The 27,525-nt window shown below is 36.2% G+C and overlaps 1 protein-coding gene across 1 annotated transcript; it reads left to right on the forward strand.

Annotated features, from left to right (window-relative positions):
* Nucleotides 1-3,625: 3,625 nt before the first annotated feature.
* psmb10 (proteasome 20S subunit beta 10) lies at nucleotides 3,626-26,879 on the forward strand (the record flags this gene model as incomplete). The annotated part of the gene is made up of 8 exons (XM_079256544.1): nucleotides 3,626-3,762; nucleotides 3,854-3,947; nucleotides 4,166-4,263; nucleotides 6,400-6,540; nucleotides 7,654-7,769; nucleotides 10,361-10,419; nucleotides 11,252-11,403; nucleotides 26,768-26,879. Exons 1-8 carry the CDS (start codon nucleotides 3,698-3,700, stop codon nucleotides 26,877-26,879), a joined length of 837 nt encoding a protein of 278 aa, XP_079112670.1. The 5' UTR covers nucleotides 3,626-3,697.
* Nucleotides 26,880-27,525: the final 646 nt, after the last annotated feature.

Consider the following 27,525-nt stretch of genomic DNA (forward strand, 5'->3'; position numbering starts at 1 on the left):
CCTCTGCCATCAGGAAGTGACCGATGTGTGTATGCCTGTCCGCTGAGAGACACGCATGCGCAGGTTGACCTCGCGCATGCGTCGTAGAGAACTGCTTGTTTCCATTATTAAGCCTTGAAAGATAAACAAACAGAAAATGCTACTTTGGCCGCCTGCTACATATTTAAATTTATTCTATTCTATTCTATTTTATTCTATTCTACAGGCATTTAGTAGACGCTTTTATCCAAAGACTTACACACACTCATACCACGATAGGTACATGGGGAGCAGGTTGGGGTTCAGCGTCTTGCCTAAGGATATATGTCTAACTTATTATTGACAGGGAAATCATATTAAATCTTTCCTTTAAATTAAATTAAATTAAATTCTTACTGGTTTAAGAAAAATATAAATTAAATTAAATTAAATTAAATTGCAACTGGCTCAAGAAAAATATAAACAAAATGAAATTCTTTTTGATTTAAGGAAAAAAATTAAATATTACATATATATATATATATATATATATATATATATATATGTAATATTTAATTTTTTTCCTTAAATCAAAAAGAATTTCATTTTGTTTATATTTTTCTTGAGCCAGTTGCAATTTAATTTAATTTAATTTAATTTATATTTTTCTTAAACCAGTAAGAATTTAATTTAATATATATATATATATGTATAAATTAAAATGACTGCAGATCTTTATTAAAAATGAACCCAGTTCATGGTTTGGTATCCTTTCACATCTCTTTCAAAGTTCTGGTAGATTTAACTCTTTCCAGACGTCATTTGGAACCATTAAAGCTTCAACTTAAACCTCATATAATCTTGTGCAGATTATATTGCCTTATCATTTACAAAAAAAAAAAAATCACTTCACAAAATGGAGAGACAAATCAAATTTAGATTGCTTACAAAAACAGTTCTATTCAGTTATAAGAGTTATCCTTGCAACTCTGTTAAATCTGATGCTCTTCATGATCTACTGGTTATGAGCATCCTTCTGCTATGGATCAGAAGCCTGTCCAACGTCTACCTGCCTATTGCCTGGTAATGGCTGGGAAAGACTCCAGGAACAAGTGGTTATGATAATGAATTAATTAGAATATCATAATTGCTCAGCATATTCACATATTTACAGTTACAATCTGAAATTTATGAATGATATAAATGATTTATCCAGTAAGGTGGGAAAATGTTGTTTCTGAAGCTGTCTGACTGTTTTATGGTTTAAAGTGGAGCTGAAACTCAATGAAACCACTGAAAACAATGAAGACAGTCTTACTCCAGCTGTGATGCAGATATAAGTTCCCCCATGAACCGGTTCAAGCTGAGCTGCAAACAGCAGAAAAACAAAAGAGAAACAGAGAAACTGAGAGGAGTTTATTGGACCACACCTGAATGGATAAGCTAAGCCTGAACATCTTTCATTCTTCATCACAGTTTAAATCCTCATAAGGAAACTTTGTCATTTTTTTCAGAAATAGTTCTCCAGGATCCTTCAAGGATTTTTCAAAACTCTTCTTTAGATGTTTTTGCATTTTATTTTCTTTCCAGGTGATCCCACAATGCTTCAAGGTTCCAGGTTCTGGGTAGACTCCATCTCTCTATCAGATCGGTTGCCACTGATCTTCAGTCCAGTTCTTGTGTCGTATGACATCCCTAAGTCACATGACATCCCTCAGTCACGTGTCATCCCTTCATCTTTTCTCCTTGTTATATTGTGTAACTTTTGACCCAAACATTAGCCTAATGTAAGTTATAATGGATGATTTTGTGGGTCAGTATGCAGTTCTTAAGGCTTGTCGGTGCTCCGACGGGAACTGACCCCTTAAGACGTCTGTCTCATCTCTGGTACAAAACCCTCTGAAAGCCACAGTCACATATCATGTCTTACTTTTGCTGTTTTGTGGTGAAAAGTTTAATTCCAACTCCAAAACCCTCTACTGATGTGTCTCCTATAACTCTGCCTTTGTTATGAGGTTATGTTTTTGCCAGCGTTTAACTGTTTGTCAGCAGCTTTACACAAAAACTACTGGACGAATTTTCATGATGTGTTTTTGACAATTGGTCTTAGTCTGACTTAGACTCCATTAAATATTGGGAGTGATCCAGATCAACATTGTGATCCAGGAATGTTTTAAAGAATTCTTCATTGTTGCGAGATAGAACTATTTTCACAATTGCGTAAAACTCCACAATAAATGGTGAGAAAATCCAGAAGTTTCCAACAGGTTTTCCAAGATATCAAAGATGGATGTAGACTCTGGCAACATTCTGGATACTACCATCCAGAACAGGAACAATATTCTGCATATTACCAACACGAAGCGGAACAAAATTCTGGACGCTACCATCTGTCACGAAAGCAGTGGAGATGTGGTGTGGACCCAATTGCAGAGATGAGGGAAGCCGGTATGCAGAACTCAGATTTATTTTCCTCAGAGGAACCCAGGGAACTCAGAACAGACAAACTAAACTAAGGTACAAAATGATCCAGCAAACAATGAGTGAACATGAGTGGTATAAATACACAGGAAAAACCGAATGAGAAACAGGTGAAACAAATGAACTAAATGAACCCAGGTGAACCAAAGCAATGAACAGGAAATCTAAGAAGCTAACCAAGAACCAAGACAGGAAAAACTACAAAATAAAACAGGAAGCCCAAAAACAAAGCACAGAAAAACCCAAATCATGACAACCATCCAGAACAGGAACAACATTCTGGAAACTACCATCCAGAACAGGAACAACATTCTAGATACTACCATCCAGAACAGGAACAACATTCTAGATACTACCATCCAGAACAGGAACAACATTCTGGATACTACCATGCCTTTGTCATTGTGTGGTGATATTGTGCATTGTTTTCGGTTCTGTTTTCCTCTTTTATTTTATAGTTTTTCCTGTTTAGCCTTGTCTCAGTTTATAAGTTCGCCTGGGTTCATTTTGTTCATCCATTTCACCTTGTCTTGTTGTGCTCTCTGTGTATTTATACCCCACAGTAGCAGTTTAGAGTTGGTGGTTCATTGTGTTGTAGTTGTTTTTTCTTGGTCTATTTACTAAAACAAGATTCTCAGCACCGACTCTCCATCCTGCCTTCTTCTTGGGTCGGCATCTCCACAGTCCTCTTTGACATCAGTCCCAGGACAACCTTACTTATTCTTAGAGTTACTTTATTCATTTCTAGAAATACATTACTAATTTGTAGTATCAAGTATTCTTGGGAGTACTTCACTCAACTTTCCGACTACTTACTTTATATCATTCAGGGAAGTTCCCATTCATGATTGGAGGGTTTTGAACAAGTTTATTTAGATCTGAATGAACTTTTAGGCCTCCATTAAAAAAGCTTCACCTTTAACAGTTCATGTTTCACACACTGCAAGAAATGGTTTTAATTTAATTTGCGATTCAAAAACTTCATCGCTGTCTCGTGAAAACATCTAACAGAGAGGAAACTGGAGCCTTTTCTCTGTTCTGAAAACCCTCAGAATCCCTCAGATTCCCGCTCCTCTCCTCAACCTGAGGCTAAATGTTCGGTCAGCATGAGAATCTTTTGCAGTGGTGAGCAGGAAGGATTGGCTTAAGATGAAGTGAAAGTAAAAATAAAAACTGCAGAGAAGCACTCGGCCTGACACGCAGCAGGACAGAGAGATACTCTTCACCTTTCTGTCTAATTCTGTGAATCAGCTTCAAAATGCTGCACTCTCTGAACCCCAGTCAGCAGCAGCCTGGAGGTTTCTGCTTCGAAAACAGCCGCAGGTAAAGCAGCTGCATCTCATCAGTTCATGGCTGAATAGTGACTCAGCGCTAATGTGAGTCTGTTTGTCTGCTTCTCATTTGTCTTGTTCAGGAACACAGTTTTCGAGTCCAGCCTGTCAGAGGTCGGCTACAAAGCTCCAACTGCCAGGAAGACAGGAACCACCATCGCTGGGGTGGTGTACAAAGTAAGATACACTGCAGAAGCCATAGAGAAACCCTTCCAGCTGTCGTTGCTTTCACAAGGCAGTATCCTCTACTTCTATCACATACTATGTCTAAAATGTTCTTTAAGTATCAGTAATTTAATATTTGTAGGGAAAAAAGAGACAAACTTCCTGGTTGGCGCGGGTGTTTAGAACCAGGAAGCAGTGTTTGGAAGTGTTTGTCCTTGTCTTGGTCTCAGGATGGTGTGATCCTTGGAGCAGATACCAGAGCTACTGATGACATGGTGGTGGCAGACAAAAACTGCATGAAGATTCATTATATCGCTCCAAAGATCTAGTGAGTATCATTAATCAATTGGTTTCACTGCTGGATGATGCTGAATGTGTTGGAAAATCTCTTCTTCACGGGTTTTTATTGTCTGTCTTTACATTTTATAAGTATCTCTGTGTGAGTCATTATGAGAGTTTTCCTCTGGCTAAATGTTGTAACTGGAGCTGCAGTATACAAATATAATCACAATTATTTACATTCATTCATTCATTTTACAAACTGCTGAGTCTGAATAAGGGTTGCTGGGAAGCTGACGTCTATTCTAGCAATCATTGGGTGAGAGGCAGGCCACAACCTGGACGCCTGTCCATCGCAGGGTATAATTATTTACAATAACACATAAATTTCTTAAACAATGAATAAAATCTGTATTTATCTTGGAACGAAAGAATTTTTTACTCATAGAGGTGGAGTTAAAGCTGGGGTAGGTAATGTTGGGGAGCTAGCAAGATGTGAAAGTGGTGCCCTGTCTTGCAGCCTGGAAAATGGGGTGGGGCTGAATATTGGGCGGAGTTGGATGTCAAATGGGCGTGGTTGGATGTCAAATGGACATGGTTGGATGTCAGATGGGCGGGGTTAGATGGGCAATGGGGGTTAGGGGTTAAGGTTAGGGTTAGCAATGGCCACCAATCAAAATGCTGAGGGGGCATGTATGAGTTGGACATCCAGCCCCGCCTCATTTTCCAGTCTGTTGCCAAGACCCTCTCACTTTTTCCACCAATAATTTTTTCTTTCTCGGCTGTTTAGCAGGAGGAGGTAAATAAACCGAGCCGTGTCGGGAAATCCTTCCTGCATTTTCTCTGCCATGTTTGCCCTCCAAGTTTCTTCTTCACTACTTCTATTTTCATCCTAACACGCTGTTTATATGCAGGGTGTGGCTATCAGGTATGCGCTGCTGGAGGGGGAGGAGGGGAGCCGGGAGAAGAAGCTACGAAATATAAGAAATGAACAACTTCATTTGGCTCGGAACGTTTAGATTGGTCAGAGTTTTTACAGATTTACAGTAAACTGAGGGGTCTAACTATATTCTTTATTGTTCATGATTACAGAATGTATAGACTACGATCAGGACGAGGAACCGCTTCACCAAGGCTAAAATAAATGTCTCTGAGCAACATTACCTACTAGAGCTTTAATGTGATTTGCTGAAAAGGAGCTTTATGAATGTTATTCCATTTATCTATGTTCAAGCCGTTTAAGGCCAGTAAATATCTTTAAAATGATGGATAGGTAAGGGATGAACTGGCAGATGGTAGAAAAAGATAAACGTTTCAGAATCTGAGAAAAAGGAAGAAGACATGTGTCAGAACCGGTTTTGCATCAGTGGAGGTTGAGCTTCTAGCTTTTCTCCCTAACTTCCAGCGTCTCTGTTTGGTGGTACAGTAGCTTCAGCAGTGTTATTAGAAAAGCAGAGAACAAAGTTGTTTGTTGTCATTTAAATGGACAGAAAAAGCAACAATGGCAGAAAGACAAACCATCATATGTCCCATGGATTTCCACTGGGCAACTGGGAATAAAGTCCAGATGATAATCCGTGTCCTCTGCCATCAGAAGGCTCAGAAGTGTTTGTTAAGCCTCTCTGCAGTTGTCTCAGTGACGTCAGGGGATGGATGGCTCTGAATTTCCTAAGTTTTAATGATAAGTCATGCTTTTTAAATCCACCCGCTCTAGCTGTTCCTCTTCCTTTGACTGGATGTTTTTTTTGGTACTGTACATTACATGAAGAATCCGAGGAACTTGCTGGTGACCCTTCCTGGTAATTTGTCCAGCACACGACGTCTGGCAGATTGGAGGGGATTCTCTACCCCCTCAGGCCTTAGCGCTGTTGGGGTGTGACAGGTCTGTGACACATTCAGTGGAGGCTGGGAACAGTGAATCTGGATTGGCGACTCCTCATGGACAAAGGGGGAACTGGTGTTTCAACCAGGAGCTCCATTGGTAGTTGAGCTAAACAGCAGTATTTAATGGATTCTTCATTAACGTTGTTTTGTGTTGGACTTCAGCAGGACTGTCCTGTATCACTGGCTCTGTTTTTAGCCTTTATTGCTGGAACCATATAAAAAAGAAATAAATTCAGGCTCCTGTGAATCTGGGGGAGCTACTTGCTTGGTTCTCCTAAACCCCCACCTCCGTGTCTTCCAGCTGCTGTGGAGCCGGTGTGGCTGCAGATGCAGAGATGACCACGCAGATTATGGCGTCCAACGTGGAGCTCCACATGCTCAACACTGGCCGACCGCCACTTGTTGCCATGGTAACCAGGCAGCTGAAACAGATGCTGTACAGGTGAGATGAACGGGTGTATTTACCTGATCATGACAAGGTTAATTTATCCTCTTTCAGGCTGAACGGCTGTAATACTTCAGAAGGAGCTGAGTCAGCGCTAATATCTTATTAATCTGCATCTGATATTAATTATTACTCAGTATATCGTTGTAACAAACCATCCTGGTTGTTGTTATTTTAAGGTTTTTCAGGAGGAAGTATGTCCTCTCGGGGTCACCATAGAGTAGCAGCTGGTTTTTTGTGGAAGATAAAGCGGCTTCCTGGTTTCCCGTCTCTGTTTATGGTTAACACTGCATTTGATTGGACTCCGAAGTTGGAACTGGTCAGAAGTTGGAACTGGGAATAACGGCAAAACCATGTTGGGAGCGTTCACGTTGACAAAGTCTGAAAACTTGGAAAACCAATATTAGCAACAGTTCTTAATGTTAGCAGAGAGACAACATTTAACACTTTTATTAGGGTAATACACACATTTTGTAAACTTAATATCTGGACAGAAGTTACAAAGCCCAATCTTTAACTCTCATTTATGTGCAGTTAAACAAGTACATTTAGACGTAAATGTATCTCTGCTCTTGGTTTCATTCAACATTGTTTTGTTGGGCAGCCATCTTTACTAAGTAAACTCAGGTAGGTGGGTCTGCTCAATGCAGATTTTCAACTTCGGATGCATTCACGTTGTATTTCTGACTAGAAAATTCAACTTCTGAGTATAAATCGAATGCAGCATCATCAGCGTTTGTAAGTAAAAGCAGTATGTTACTCCTAAGCTACGGATACCTGATTTGTACCACTGGGATGAAACAAAGTCTTGTCTTTGTTTTTATTTATTTATTTTTCCTTTTTGGTGTTGTCTTTCTGTTTTGGTGAATGTCCAGGTTTATGTGGATGTCTTAATGAAGATGTATTTATTAGGAGACATTTTGATGTATACCTGCTTCCTTTGTGGAAAATTTGAAATAATATGAATTTAAAGAGTTTTTTGCAGTCTTTACGCTCTTGGGTTTTTCTGTTAAATAAGACTGGTGTGAAAAAGCAGAATGTGATGCGATGTGATAAATGAATGTGATGGATCCTGATGTGAGGATGTCTCTGTATAAAAATTATTTTTAGGTATCAGGGTCACATGGGGGCATCAGTGATAGTTGGTGGAGTGGACGTGACTGGCGCTCACCTGTACAGCGTTTTTCCTCATGGATCCTACGACAAACTACCGTTTCTCACCATGGGTATGTGTGTAATTATTCCTCATCAGAATGATCTCAAAATCATGTTTCATTGTTAGTTGTTTCTTTTTTATTGCGTAAATAAATCTGTTGTCACCCTTTCCTCGTGGAGAGTGACTGGTTAGTGCAAACGTTTAGTTAGCTGGCAGGATGCTTTATGGTTGGTGTGTAGAAGTCATGTGATTCGTTTAACAAAATGAAGCGAAGATCCGTTGTTGTTGGTCTGAAGTACAGATCCAGATCAGAAGCTTTAAATCAGTGTTTGGTGGACACGAGGTGCTGACCTAAACACAGTTCTAGCAAAACGATTTTTCTGAGGGGAAACTCCAGACAGAGGTTGTTCCAGTTTCTTGCAGTCTGGTCAGGAGACGGATCTGTTATCTTGAAGGTTAGATAGAGGACTAGATGGAGGACTGGATAGTCCAGATGGAAGGAGGACTAAATGGTCCAGATGGCTGGAGGTCAGCATGGTCCAGATGAATGGAAGACTTGGTAGTCCAGATGGATGGAGGACTTGATGATCAAGATGGATGGAGGTCTAGATAGTCCAGATGGATGGAGGTCTAGATGGTTCAGATGGATGGAGGTCTAGATAGTCCAGATGGATGGAGGTCTAGATGGTTCAGATGGATGGAGGTCTAGATAGTCCAGATGGATGGAGGTCTAGATGGTTCAGATGGATGGAGGTCTAGATAGTCCAGATGGATGGAGGTCTATATGGTTCAGATGGATGGAGGTCTAGATGGTTCAGATGGATGGAGGACTAGTTAGTCCAGATGGATGACGGACGAGATGATTCAGACGGATGGAGGACTAGCAAGTCTAGATGGATGGAGGACTAGATGGTTAGATGGATGGAGGACTAGTTAGTCTAGATAGATGGAGGACTAGATGATTCAGATGGATGGAGGACTAGTTAGTCTAGATCAGGGGTGTCAAACTCCAGTCCTCGAGGGCCGGTATCCGGCAGGTTTTTGGTTGTTTCTTTCTACCAACACAGCTGATTAAAATCAAATGGACCCAGCAGCTTCTTGTCAACCTATTTAGGAATTTTGGTCAGGTGTGTTGGAGCATGGAGACAACAAAAACCTGCAGGATACCGGCCCTTGAGGACCGGAGTTTGACACCTGTGGTCTAGATGGATGGAGGACTAGATGGTTCAGATGGATGGGGGATTAGTTAGTCTAGATGGATGGAGGTCTAGATGGTTCAGATGGATAGAGGACTAGTTAGTCTAGATGGATGGAGGACTAGTTAGTCTAGATGGATGGAGGTCTAGATGGTTCAGATGGATAGAGGACTAGTTAGTCTAGATGGATGGAGGACTAGTTAGTCCAGATGGATGTAGGACGAGATGGTTCAGATGGATGGAGGATTAGTTAGTCTAGATGGTTGGAGGTCTAGAGGGTTCAGATGGATGGAGGACTAGTTAGTCTAGATTGTTCTAGACTAACTAGCGTCTGGTTTATCAGAGACTGGACTGGTCTCTGAGTCCAGTTTCTCGGTATAAAGGAAGAAGCGTTCCTTCTGCAGTAAAGACAACACTCCATCCCATCATGCAGGAACACCAGCAGCATCTTTGGCTGCTGGTGTTCCTGCATGGTGACAAACGTAGAAAAACTCACAGTGGGACCAGTTATCTCCTGACCTCAAATATACTGGAAACCTGCAGAGCATCTTTTAAACCAGGATCTATGAGGGTGGGGGCAGTAGAGTGTAGAAACACCTGAATAGCTTCTGTATGTCATGCAGACACTTTGTGGTTCTGGGGGGTTCTGATCTGAGTTTGGAACAGAAACTGAGACCCAGCAGGATATTCCCAGCATTTCTGGTCATTTGTTGCCTGTATTAAAATGAACCCTTTAAGGTTTGTTAGAGGTAACTAACCATTTGGTAGAGGTACATTTGCAGTCACGATGAATTTCTGTTAAAAAAGTGTAAATAAACCTGCCTGATCCATCTCTACCAGTCAGTTTGGGAACGCCAAACCCAAACAAAGTTTTTTGAAACTGCTGTTTCATGTTTTGGCCATTTCACTGTTGTCATGTTGTTGTACATGGCCACACCGTTATTAACTTATATCGTAATCATTTACTAAAAAAACATTTATTCTGATTGTTCAAAACCATCAGAAAAATGCAAAGAAACCTTTTTTCTGCCCTTTTTCTTTGTGTGAACTTACAGATAAGAGACATAATAATCCCCTACAACCATTCTGATTACTGATCACCCAGATGTGTAGAATCAAACCACATTGTGTTTCAGGAAGAAGATGGTGTTTGAAAACCGTAACTGTAGCTGTATACTTAGAAAACACGACAACAGCAGAATCATCAGGGAATTAGTGTTGTCCTAATGGTCAACAGCTCAGGGACATTTCTGTCCACTCAGACAAGTTGGCATAAGAACTACGTCTATAATTGAGTGTATTTAGAAGTTTGTGCAGCTTCCAGAAGGCATATGAAGTTCTGCAGGTGTTTGGATGCCACTCTTATACTGACACCAGCGTCAGTACTTCTGTCTTCAGCTGATACAAAGACATTGAAAATGCATTGACTGGAAATCATTGATTAATAACTAAATTTTGGTTTTAGGTTCTGGAGCTGCAGCTGCTGTTTCTGTATTTGAGGACAGATTCAAACCAAACATGGAGGTAAGAACCACCATCTGCCTGTTAAAAACAAAGATAATCTTTATTGTTTTTATGTTAAAGGCGCATTACGTAAGTTTCTTAAAATATACGTCACAGATGTGTTCAATGACACAGTGACATCTATCATGAGCATTTCTGAAGTTGCTGCTACCCAGCAGCATCCTGAGGCTGAGAAACCAACACCTTACAACTTTTACATCCGTGACACGACGTGACATTCCAGCAGAGTTTCGCTTCAAGCTAGAAAACATGCTGGCTGTTTTGAACACGCAACGTCGCTGATTCAGCAAAGAAACACAAAAAGATTAAAAGAGAGAAAGGGACTAAACGAGTCGTGGTAAGATGGTCTTCTGCTAGCTGGAGAGAGCTAAAGGATGCAAGATGGAGGCTGGATTAGCTGTCGATAGGGAGCGGCTGACGAGAAAATGACAAAAAGTCTGTTGTGTGTCTTTAAATGTTCAATATTAGACATTTATTCAGCAATTTCATCTGTGTTACAGAGGTCCAACAGCATCGTAGTTAAAATGTTTTACCTTGGTCCTTCATTTCAGCCATGCAAAGGTTAGGCTAGTTCAGGGATGTCCAGCTGCGGTCCCCGAGGGCCACAATCATCCAGGCTTTACATGTGTTACTGCTCCAACACATCTGATACAAATGATCCAGTCATTGTGGAGAACTTCCTGGGCTGTTGGATCCATTTAATGGAAGCCAGGTGTATTGGAGCAGGTATAAATGGAAAACCTGTAGGACGTCGACCTTAAGGACCAACTGTTGACACCACTGGTCTGCTGAGACGAGCTGAAGACTTCACATCTTTTTTTTCTGTTTGAAGTTGGAGGAAGCGAAGCAGCTGGTAAGAGACGCCATCGCTGCAGGGATTTTCTGTGACCTGGGTTCAGGCAGCAACGTGGATTTGTGTGTCATCACCGAAGCTGGAGTAGAGTTCTTGAGAGGTTACGACAAGCCCGCAACGAAGGGGAAAAGGTGAGAAGATTAAATAATCAACCCTGACAAATGTACGGCCAAGGAGAAGAAAATATACTCTCATGTCTACAATTTTACACGTAAAAATGTTCTGACCAATATTCTGAGGATGAAAACATCCTGATCCTGGACCAGGTCTACATCCTAGCAGGATCCTAGAAGGTCCAACCAGTCTACATGTGCTTTGTGGACTTGAAAATCTTCATCTGTCAGCACATATCACAAGGAAACAGAGCCACATTAGGGCCTGTTTACACCACGTTTCCACGCAAAAAATGCATTTTACACTACAGCGGAATGACAACTATTGTCATGCAGGGACATTGGTAAAATGTTAAAATGGTAAAATTGCAAATAGGACCAGAAACGATGCAATGCACATGCCAGGCCTCTAGTGGGCAGTAAAGCACCTAGGTGTGCGCTGCATCCTTCCAATTGGGAGACATGTTGCACGCTAACCGCTCGTAATGTCAAGGGTATGTCACGCAGAGGTGGTGGTGTGGACCCAAAATGATGAGACAGGAGCATGGGATGCAAAATCAAGATGCTTTACTTAACTAAACTAAAAACTGGAAGGTTATACTAAGGCATAAAGAAGCAAACACAAGAGACTAAGGATGAACACATGAAGCAAAAACATGAAGCTAACAAAAAGACATGAAGCTAACAAAATGAACTAACTACAGATAACAGAAACCCAGTAGTATACATACATACATACAAACAGAACAAGACACAGTAGTATACATACATACATACATACAGAACAAGACACAGTAGTATACATACATACATACAAACAGAACAAGACACAGTAGTATACATACATACATACATACAGAACAAGACACAGTAGTATACATACATACATACAAACAGAACAAGACACAGTAGTATACATACATACATACATACAGAACAAGACACAGTAGTATACATACATACATACAAACAGAACAAGACACAGTAGTATACATACATACATACAAACAGAACAAGACACAGTAGTATACATACATACATACAAACAGAACAAGACACAGTAGTATACATACATACATACAAACAGAACAAGACACAGTAGTATACATACATACATACAAACAGAACAAGACACAGTAGTATACATACATACATACAAACAGAACAAGACACAGTAGTATACATACATACATACATACAGAACAAGACACAGTAGTATACATACATACATACATACAGAACAAGACACAGTAGTATACATACATACATACATACAGAACAAGACACAGTAGTATACATACATACATACATACAGAACAAGACACAGTAGTATACATACATACATACAAACAGAACAAGACACAGTAGTATACATACATACATACAAACAGAACAAGACACAGTAGTATACATACATACATACAAACAGAACAAGACACAGTAGTATACATACATACATACAAACAGAACAAGACACAGTAGTATACATACATACATACAAACAGAACAAGACACAGTAGTATACATACATACATACATACAAACAGAACAAGACACAGTAGTATACATACATACATACAAACAGAACAAGACACAGTAGTATACATACATACATACAAACAGAACAAGACACAGTAGTATACATACATACTTACATACAGAACAAGACACAGTAGTATACATACATACATACAAACAGAACAAGACACAGTAGTATACATACATACATACAAACAGAACAAGACACAGTAGTATACATACATACATACATACAAACAGAACAAGACACAGTAGTATACATACATACATACAAACAGAACAAGACACAGTAGTATACATACATACATACAAACAGAACAAGACACAGTAGTATACACACATACATACAAACAGAACAAGACACAGTAGTATACATACATACTTACATACAGAACAAGACACAGTAGTATACATACATACATACAAACAGAACAAGACACAGTAGTATACATACATACATACAAACAGAACAAGACACAGTAGTATACATACATACATACATACAGAACAAGACACAGTAGTATACATACATACATACAAACAGAACAAGACACAGTAGTATACATACATACTTACATACAGAACAAGACACAGTAGTATACATACATACTTACATACAGAACAAGACACAGTAGTATACATACATACATACAAACAGAACAAGACACAGTAGTATACATACATACATACAAACAGAACAAGACACAGTAGTATACATACATACATACATACAGAACAAGACACAGTAGTATACATACATACATACATACAGAACAAGACACAGTAGTATACATACATACATACAAACAGAACAAGACACAGTAGTATACATACATACATACATACAGAACAAGACACAGTAGTATACATACATACTTACATACAGAACAAGACACAGTAGTATACATACATACATACAAACAGAACAAGACACAGTAGTATACATACATACTTACAAACAGAACAAGACACAGTAGTATACATACATACATACATACAGAACAAGACACAGTAGTATACATACATACATACAAACAGAACAAGACACAGTAGTATACATACATACATACAAACAGAACAAGACACAGTAGTATACATACATACATACATACAGAACAAGACACAGTAGTATACATACATACATACATACAGAACAAGACACAGTAGTATACATACATACATACATACAGAACAAGACACAGTAGTATACATACATACATACATACAGAACAAGACACAGTAGTATACATACATACATACATACAGAACAAGACACAGTAGTATACATACATACATACAAACAGAACAAGACACAGTAGTATACATACATACTTACAAACAGAACAAGACACAGTAGTATACATACATACATACATACATACATACATACATACAGAACACGACACAGTAGTATACATACATACATACAAACAGAAAAAGACACAGTAGTATACATACATACATACAAACAGAACAAGACACAGTAGTATACACACATACATACAAACAGAACAAGACACAGTAGTATACATACATACATACAAACAGAACAAGACACAGTAGTATACATACATACATACATACAGAACAAGACACAGTAGTATACATACATACATACATACAGAACAAGACACAGTAGTATACATACATACATACAAACAGAACAAGACACAGTAGTATACATACATACATACAAACAGAACAAGACACAGTAGTATACATACATACATACATACAGAACAAGACACAGTAGTATACATACATACTTACATACAGAACAAGACACAGTAGTATACATACATACATACATACAGAACAAGACACAGTAGTATACATACATACATACAAACAGAACAAGACACAGTAGTATACATACATACTTACATACAGAACAAGACACAGTAGTATACATACATACATACAAACAGAACAAGACACAGTAGTATACATACATACATACAAACAGAACAAGACACAGTAGTATACATACATACATACATACAGAACAAGACACAGTAGTATACATACATACATACATACATACAGAACAAGACACAGTAGTATACATACATACATACAAACAGAACAAGACACAGTAGTATACATACATACATACATACAGAACAAGACACAGTAGTATACATACATACATACAAACAGAACAAGACACAGTAGTATACATACATACATACAAACAGAACAAGACACAGTAGTATACATACATACATACAAACAGAACAAGACACAGTAGTATACATACATACATACATACAGAACAAGACACAGTAGTATACATACATACTTACATACAGAACAAGACACAGTAGTATACATACATACTTACATACAGAACAAGACACAGTAGTATACATACATACATACAAACAGAACAAGACACAGTAGTATACATACATACATACAAACAGAACAAGACACAGTAGTATACATACATACTTACATACAGAACAAGACACAGTAGTATACATACATACATACAAACAGAACAAGACACAGTAGTATACATACATACATACAAACAGAACAAGACACAGTAGTATACATACATACTTACATACAGAACAAGACACAGTAGTATACATACATACATACAAACAGAACAAGACACAGTAGTATACATACATACATACAGAACAAGACACAGTAGTATACATACATACATACAGAACAAGACACAGTAGTATACATACATACTTACATACAGAACAAGACACAGTAGTATACATACATACATACATACAGAACAAGACACAGTAGTATACATACATACATACATACAGAACAAGACACAGTAGTATACATACATACATACAAACAGAACAAGACACAGTAGTATACATACATACATACAAACAGAACAAGACACAGTAGTATACATACATACATACATACAGAACAAGACACAGTAAGTATACATACATACATACAAACAGAACAAGACACAGTAGTATACATACATACATACATACAGAACAAGACACAGTAGTATACATACATACATACATACAGAACAAGACACAGTAGTATACATACATACATACATACAGAACAAGACACAGTAGTATACATACATACATACATACAGAACAAGACACAGTAGTATACATACATACATACAAACAGAACAAGACACAGTAGTATACATACATACTTACAAACAGAACAAGACACAGTAGTATACATACATACATACATACATCATACATACATACAGAACACGACACAGTAGTATACATACATACATACAAACAGAAAAAGACACAGTAGTATACATACATACATACAAACAGAACAAGACACAGTAGTATACACACATACATACAAACAGAACAAGACACAGTAGTATACATACATACATACAAACAGAACAAGACACAGTAGTATACATACATACATACATACAGAACAAGACACAGTAGTATACATACATACATACATACAGAACAAGACACAGTAGTATACATACATACATACAAACAGAACAAGACACAGTAGTATACATACATACATACAAACAGAACAAGACACAGTAGTATACATACATACATACATACAGAACAAGACACAGTAGTATACATACATACTTACATACAGAACAAGACACAGTAGTATACATACATACATACATACAGAACAAGACACAGTAGTATACATACATACATACAAACAGAACAAGACACAGTAGTATACATACATACTTACATACAGAACAAGACACAGTAGTATACATACATACATACAAACAGAACAAGACACAGTAGTATACATACATACATACAAACAGAACAAGACACAGTAGTATACATACATACATACATACAGAACAAGACACAGTAGTATACATACATACTTACATACAGAACAAGACACAGTAGTATACATACATACATACAAACAGAACAAGACACAGTAGTATACATACATACATACAAACAGAACAAGACACAGTAGTATACATACATACTTACATACAGAACAAGACACAGTAGTATACATACATACATACAAACAGAACAAGACACAGTAGTATACATACATACATACAGAACAAGACACAGTAGTATACATACATACATACAGAACAAGACACAGTAGTATACATACATACTTACATACAGAACAAGACACAGTAGTATACATACATACATACATACAGAACAAGACACAGTAGTATACATACATACATACATACAGAACAAGACACAGTAGTATACATACATACATACAAACAGAACAAGACACAGTAGTATACATACATACATACATACATACAGAACAAGACACAGTAGTATACATACATACATACAAACAGAACAAGACACAGTAGTATACATACATACATACATACAGAACAAGACACAGTAGTATACATACATACATACATACAGAACAAGACACAGTAGTATACATACATACATACAAACAGAACAAGACACAGTAGTATACATACATACATACAAACAGAACAAGACACAGTAGTATACATACATACATACAAACAGAACAAGACACAGTAGTATACATACATACATACATACAGAACAAGACACAGTAGTATACATACATACTTACATACAGAACAAGACACAGTAGTATACATACATACATACAAACAGAACAAGACACAGTAGTATACATACATACATACAAACAGAACAAGACACAGTAGTATACATACATACATACAAACAGAACAAGACACAGTAGTATACATACATACTTACATACAGAACAAGACACAGTAGTATACATACATACATACAAACAGAACAAGACACAGTAGTATACATACATACATACAGAACAAGACACAGTAGTATACATACATACATACAGAACAAGACACAGTAGTATACATACATACTTACATACAGAACAAGACACAGTAGTATACATACATACATACATACAGAACAAGACACAGTAGTATACATACATACATACATACAGAACAAGACACAGTAGTATACATACATACTTACATACAGAACAAGACACAGTAGTATACATACATACATACATACATACATACAGAACAAGACACAGTAGTATACATACATACATACAAACAGAACAAGACACAGTAGTATACATACATACTTACATACAGAACAAGACACAGTAGTATACATACATACTTACATACAGAACAAGACACAGTAGTATACATACATACATACAAACAGAACAAGACACAGTAGTATACATACATACATACAGAACAAGACACAGTAGTATACATACATACTTACATACAGAACAAGACACAGTAGTATACATACATACATACAAACAGAACAAGACACAGTAGTATACATACATACATACAGAACAAGACACAGTAGTATACATACATACATACAGAACAAGACACAGTAGTATACATACATACTTACATACAGAACAAGACACAGTAGTATACATACATACATACAAACAGAACAAGACACAGTAGTATACATACATACATACAGAACAAGACACAGTAGTATACATACATACATACAAACAGAACAAGACACAGTAGTATACATACATACATACATACAGAACAAGACACAGTAGTATACATACATACATACAAACAGAACAAGACACAGTAGTATACATACATACATACAAAAAGAACAAGACACAGTAGTATACATACATACATACAAACAGAACAAGACACAGTAGTATACATACATACATACAAACAGAACAAGACACAGTAGTATACATACATACATACAGAACAAGACACAGTAGTATACATACATACATACAAACAGAACAAGACACAGTAGTATACATACATACATACAAACAGAACAAGACACAGTAGTATACATACATACATACAAACAAACAGAACAAGACACAGTAGTATACATACATACATACAAACAGAACAAGACACAGTAGTATACATACATACATACAAAAAGAACAAGACACAGTAGTATACATACATACATACAAACAGAACAAGACACAGTAGTATACATACATACATACAAACAGAACAAGACACAGTAGTATACATACATACATACAAACAGAACAAGACACAGTAGTATACATACATACATACAAACAGAACAAGACACAGTAGTATACATACATACAAACATACAGAACAAGACACAGTAGTATACATACATACATACATACAGACAAGACACAGGTAGTATACATACATACATACATACAGAACAAGACACAGTAGTATACATACATACATACAAACAGAACAAGACACAGTAGTATACCATACATACATACAAACAGAACGAGACACAGTAGTATACATACATACATACATACATACATACAGAACGAGACACAGTAGTATACATACATACATACATACAACAGAACAAGACACAGTAGTATACATACATACTTACAAACAGAACAAGACACAGTAGTATACATACATACATACACAAAAGAACAAGACACAGTAGTATACATACATACATACAAAACAGAACAAGACACAGTAGTATACATACATACATACAAACAGAACAAGACACAGTAGTATACATACATACATACAAACAGAACAAGACACAGTAGTATACATACATACATACAAACAGAACGAGACACAGTAGTATACATACATACATACATACTAACAGAACAAGACACAGTAGTATACATACATACTTACAAACAGAACAAGACACAGTAGTATACATACATACATACATACAAACAGAACAAGACACAGTAGTATACATACATACATACAAACAGAACAAGACACAGTAGTATACATACATACATACAAACAGAACAAGACACAGTAGTATACATACATACATACATACAGAACAAGACACAGTAGTATACATACATACATACATACAGAACAAGACACAGTAGTATACATACATACATACATACAGAACAAGACACAGTAGTATACATACATAACATACATACATACAGAACAAGACACAGTAGTATACATACATACATACAAACAGAACAAGACACAGTAGTATACATACATACATACAAACAGAACAAGACACAGTAGTATACATACATACATACAAACAGAACAAGACACAGTAGTATACATACATACATACAAACAGAACAAGACACAGTAGTATACATACATACATACATACAAACAGAACAAGACACAGTAGTATACATACATACATACAAACAGAACAAGACACAGTAGTATACATACATACATACAAACAGAACAAGACACAGTAGTATACATACATACATACAAACAGAACAAGACACAGTAGTATACATACATACATACAAACAGAACAAGACACAGTAGTATCATACATACATACAAACAGAACAAGACACAGTAGTATACATACATACAAACAAACAGAACAAGACACAGTAGTATACATACATACATACAAACAGAACAAGACACAGTAGTATACATACATACAAACAAACAGAACAAGACACAGTAGTCATACATACATACATACATACAAACAGAACAAGACACAGTAGTATACATACATACATACATACAGAACAAGGCACAGTAGTATACATACATACAAACAAACAGAACAAGACACAGTAGTATACATACATACATACATACATACAGAACAAGACACAGTAGTATACATACATACATAATACAACAGAACAAGACACAGTAGTATACATACATACATACAAACAGAACAAGACACAGTAGTATACATACATACATACATACAGAACAAGACACAGTAGTATACATACATACATACATACAGAACAAGACACAGTAGTATACATACATACATACATACAGAACAAGACACAGTAGTAAACATACATACATACAAACAGAACAAGACACAGTAGTATACATACATACATACAAACAGAACAAGACACAGTAGTATACATACATACATACATACAGAACAAGACACAGTAGTATACATACATACATACAAAACAGAACAAAGACACAGTAGTATACATACATACATACAAACAAACAGAACAAGACACAGTAGTATACATACATACATACAAACAGAACAAGACCACAGTAGTATACATACATACATACAAACAGAACAAGACACAGTAGCATACATACATACATACAAACAGAACAAGACACAGTAGTATACATACATACATACAAACAGAACAAGACACAGTAGTATACATACATACATACAAACAGAACAAGACACAGTAGTATACATACATACATACAAACAGAACAAGACACAGTAGTAATACATACATACATACATACAGAACAAGACACAGTAGTATACATACATACATACATACAGAACAAGACACAGTAGTATACATACATACATACATACAAACAGAACAAGACACAGTAGTATACATACATACTTACAAACAGAATAAGACCAAGTCGTATACATACATACATACATACAGAACAAGACACAGTAGTATACATACATACATACATACAGAACAAGACACAGTAGTATACATACATACATACAAAACAGAACAAGACACAGTAGTATACATACATACATATCAACAGAACAAGACACAGTAGTATACATACATACAACAAACAGAACAAGACACAGTAGTATACATACATACAAAACAGAACAAGACACAGTAGTATACATACATACATACAAAACAGAACAAGACACAGTAGTATACATACATACATACAAACAGAACAAGACACAGTAGTATACTTACATACATACATCAACAGAACAAGACACAGTAGTATACATACATACATACAAACAGAACAAGACACAGTAGTATACATACATACATACCATACAGAACAAGACACAGTAGTATACATACATACATACATACAGAACAAGACCAGTAGTATACATACATACAAACAAACAGAACAAGACACAGTAGTATACATACATACATACAAACAGAACAAGACACAGTAGTATACCATACATACATACAAACAGAACAAGACACAGTAGTATACATACATACATACAAACAGAACAAGACACAGTAGTATACATACATACATACAAACAGAACAAGACACAGTAGTATACATACATACATACAAACAGAACAAGACACAGTAGTATACATACATACATACATACAGAACAAGACACAGTAGTATACATACATACAAACAAACAGAACAAGACACAGTAGTATACATACATACATACAACAGAACAAGACACAGTAGTACATACATACATACAGAACAAGACACAGTAGTATACATACATACATACAGACATACAAAACAGAACAAGACACAGTAGTATACATACATACATACAAACAGAACAAGACACAGTAGTATACATACATACATACAAACAGAACAAGACACAGTAGTATACATACATTACATACAAACAGAACAAGACACAGTAGTATACATACATACATACAAACAGAACAAGACACAGTAGTATACATACATACATACATACAGAACAAGACACAGTAGTATACATACATAACATACATACAGAACAAACAACAGTAGTATACATACATACATACAAACAGAACAAGACACAGTAGTAACATACATACATACATACAGAACAAGACACAGTAGTATACAATACATACATACATACAGAACAAGACACAGTAGTATACATACATACATAACAAACAGAACAAGACACAGTAGTATACATACATACATACAAACAGAACAAGACACAGTAGTATACATACATACATACATACAGAACAAGACACAGTAGTATACATACATACATACATACAGAACAAGACACCAGTAGTATACATACATACTTACAAACAGACAAGACACAGTAGTATACATACATACTTACAAACAGAACAAGACACAGTAGTATACATACATACATACATACATACAGAACAAGACACAGTAGTATACATACATACATACAAACAGAACAAGACACAGTAGTATACATACATACATACAAACAGAACAAGACACAGTAGTATACATACATACTTACAAACAGAACAAGACACAGTAGTATACATACATACATACATACAAACAGAACAAGACACAGTAGTATACATACATACATACATACAGAACAAGACACAGTAGTATACATACATACATAACAAACAGAACAAGACACAGTAGTATACATACATACATACATACAGAACAAGACACAGTAGTATACATACATACATACATACAGAACAAGACACAGTAGTATACATACATACATACATACAGAACAAGACACAGTAGTATACATACATACATACATACAGAACAAGACACAGTAGTATACATACATACATACAAACAGAACAAGACACAGTAGTATACATACATACATACCAAACAGAACAAGACACAGTAGTATACATACATACATACAAACAGAACAAGACACAGTAGTATACATACATACATACAAAACAGAACAAGACACAGTAGTATACATACATACATACATACAGAACAAGACACAGTAGTATACATACATACATACATACAGAACAAGACACAGTAGTATACATACATACATACAAACAGAACAAGACACAGTAGTATACATACATACATACAAACAGAACAAGACACAGTAGTATACATACATACATACATACAGAACAAGACACAGTAGTATACATACATACATACATACAGAACAAGACACAGTAGTATACATACATACATACATACAGAACAAGACACAGTAGTATACATACATACATACAAACAGAACAAGACACAGTCGTATACATACATACAAACAAACAGAACAAGACACAGTAGTATACATACATACATACATACAGAACAAGACACAGTAGTATACATACATACATACATACAGAACAAGACACAGTAGTATACATACATACATACATACAGAACAAGACACAGTAGTATACATACATACATACATACATACAGAACAAGACACAGTAGTATACATACATACATACAAACAGAACAAGACACAGTAGTATACATACATACATACAAACAGAACAAGACACAGTAGTATACATACATACATACTACATACATACAGAACAAGACACAGTAGTATACATACATACATACAAACAGAACAAGACACAGTAGTATACATACATACATACAAACAGAACAAGACACAGTAGTATACATACATACATACATACAGAACAAGACACAGTAGTATACATACATACATACAAACAGAACAAGACACAGTAGTATACATACATACATACAAACAGAACAAGACACAGTAGTATACATACATACATACATACAGAACAAGACACAGTAGTATACATACATACATACAAACAGAACAAGACACAGTAGTATACATACATACTTACATACAGAACAAGACACAGTAGTATACATACATACTTACATACAGAACAAGACACAGTAGTATACATACATACATACAAACAGAACAAGACACAGTAGTATACATACATACATACAGAACAAGACACAGTAGTATACATACATACATACAAACAGAACAAGACACAGTAGTATACATACATACATACAGAACAAGACACAGTAGTATACATACATACTTACATACAGAACAAGACACAGTAGTATACATACATACTTACATACAGAACAAGACACAGTAGTATACATACATACATACATACAGAACAAGACACAGTAGTATACATACATACATACAAACAGAACAAGACACAGTAGTATACATACATACTTACATACAGAACAAGACACAGTAGTATACATACATACATACAAACAGAACAAGACACAGTAGTATACATACATACATACAAACAGAACAAGACACAGTAGTATACATACATACATACAAACAGAACAAGACACAGTAGTATACATACATACATACATACAGAACAAGACACAGTAGTATACATACATACATACAAACAGAACAAGACACAGTAGTATACATACATACATACATACATACAGAACAAGACACAGTAGTATACATACATACATACATACAGAACAAGACACAGTAGTATACATACATACATACATACAGAACAAGACACAGTAGTATACATACATACATACATACAGAACAAGACACAGTAGTATACATACATACATACATACAGAACAAGACACAGTAGTATACATACATACATACAAACAGAACAAGACACAGTAGTATACATACATACTTACAAACAGAACAAGACACAGTAGTATACATACATACATACAAACAGAACAAGACACAGTAGTATACATACATACATACAAACAGAACAAGACACAGTAGTATACATACATACATACAAACAGAACAAGACACAGTAGTATACATACATACATACATACAGAACAAGACACAGTAGTATACATACATACATACAAACAGAACAAGACACAGTAGTATACATACATACATACAAACAGAACAAGACACAGTAGTATACATACATACATACAAACAGAACAAGACACAGTAGTATACATACATACATACATACAGAACAAGACACAGTAGTATACATACATACATACAAACAGAACAAGACACAGTAGTATACATACATACATACATACAGAACAAGACACAGTAGTATACATACATACTTACAAACAGAACAAGACACAGTAGTATACATACATACATACATACAAACAGAACAAGACACAGTAGTATACATACATACATACAAACAGAACAAGACACAGTAGTATACATACATACATACATACAGAACAAGACACAGTAGTATACATACATACATACAAACAGAACAAGACACAGTAGTATACATACATACATACAAACAGAACAAGACACAGTAGTATACATACATACATACATACAGAACAAGACACAGTAGTATACATACATACATACAAACAGAACAAGACACAGTAGTATACATACATACATACATACAGAACAAGACACAGTAGTATACATACATACATACAAACAGAACAAGACACAGTAGTATACATACATACATACATACAGAACAAGACACAGTAGTATACATACATACATACAAACAGAACAAGACACAGTAGTATACATACATACATACATACAGAACAAGACACAGTAGTATACATACATACATACAAACAGAACAAGACACAGTAGTATACATACATACATACATACAGAACAAGACACAGTAGTATACATACATACATACAAACAGAACAAGACACAGTAGTATACATACATACATACATACAGAACAAGACACAGTAGTATACATACATACATACATACAGAACAAGACACAGTAGTATACATACATACATACATACAGAACAAGACACAGTAGTATACATACATACATACATACAGAACAAGACACAGTAGTATACATACATACATACATACAGAACAAGACACAGTAGTATACATACATACATACATACAGAACATTATTTATAGATGGGTGGATGGATGGATAGATGGACAGATGGATTGATGGATGAATGGATGTATTTATGGATGGATGGATGGACAGATGGACGGATGGATGGATGGATGTATTTATGGATGTATTTATGGATGGATGGATGGATGGATGGATGGATGGATGGACAGACGGACGGACCAGTGGATGGATGGATGGACAGATGGATGGATGGATGAATGGATGTATTTATGGATGTATTTATGGATGGATGGATGGATGGATGGATGGATGGATGGACAGACGGACGGACCAGTGGATGGATGGATGGACAGATGGACAGATGGATGGATGGATGAATGGATGTATTTATGGATGGATGGATGGATGGACAGATGGATGGATGGATGAATGGATGGATGGATGGATTGTTAGTTGTTTCATGTTTCTTCTACTCTTCCAGAGAGGGACAGTACAGGTACAAGCCCGGCACCACAGCGGTCCTGAGCAGCACCGAGACCCCTCTCTGTCTGGACGTGGTGGATGAATCGGTTCAGACGATGGACACTCAGTGATGAACCAAACGTTCTCTCCAGAACGGTTCTCCTGTTTTCAACAACATGGACACACTGATTTAAAGTTGGTCACATTTACAAAGGCTTCGGTTTGTTCCACAATCATCATTCCCATTTCACCCTGGATGTTTTCTGTTTCTGAATAATCCAGCATCATCAGTGTAGCTCTGACTATTAAAGAAATTCTTAAAATATAATGTTGTCATTTATACTTTTTACACCCTGCAGTCACTGACAAACGAAACTGATATCTGGTCTGCAGCGGAGGTCAGGAAGAACTAAACTCCAACATTTCCACGGACTCTAAAGCTGTTTAAAGAAAATTATTTCATGTATTTACAGGAAGTTGAGAACAAACCTCCTGAGTGGAGACGAGTCCTGTTTCACACTTGCCACCAGTTAGGCTAACATCAGGAAGTGGTGAAACACCAGCTGAGGCAGAAAATACCTGGAGCAGAGGCTGGCTTACACACCTGGAGCAGGAAAACACCTTCAAAATCCCGCTCCAACTGGAGATTACAGACATGAGATCGACTGAAAACAGTTTGATTTATGAATGAAATAGATAATCTCTTAAAAATAACAATTTTATTATTTTTCTGAATTGATGACATGTTTATACGGAGTCCCTCAGCTGTCATGGTAA

This window comes from Telmatherina bonti (assembly GCF_933228915.1).
Source record: "Telmatherina bonti genome assembly, chromosome: 17".
Taxonomy (NCBI): domain Eukaryota; kingdom Metazoa; phylum Chordata; class Actinopteri; order Atheriniformes; family Telmatherinidae; genus Telmatherina; species Telmatherina bonti.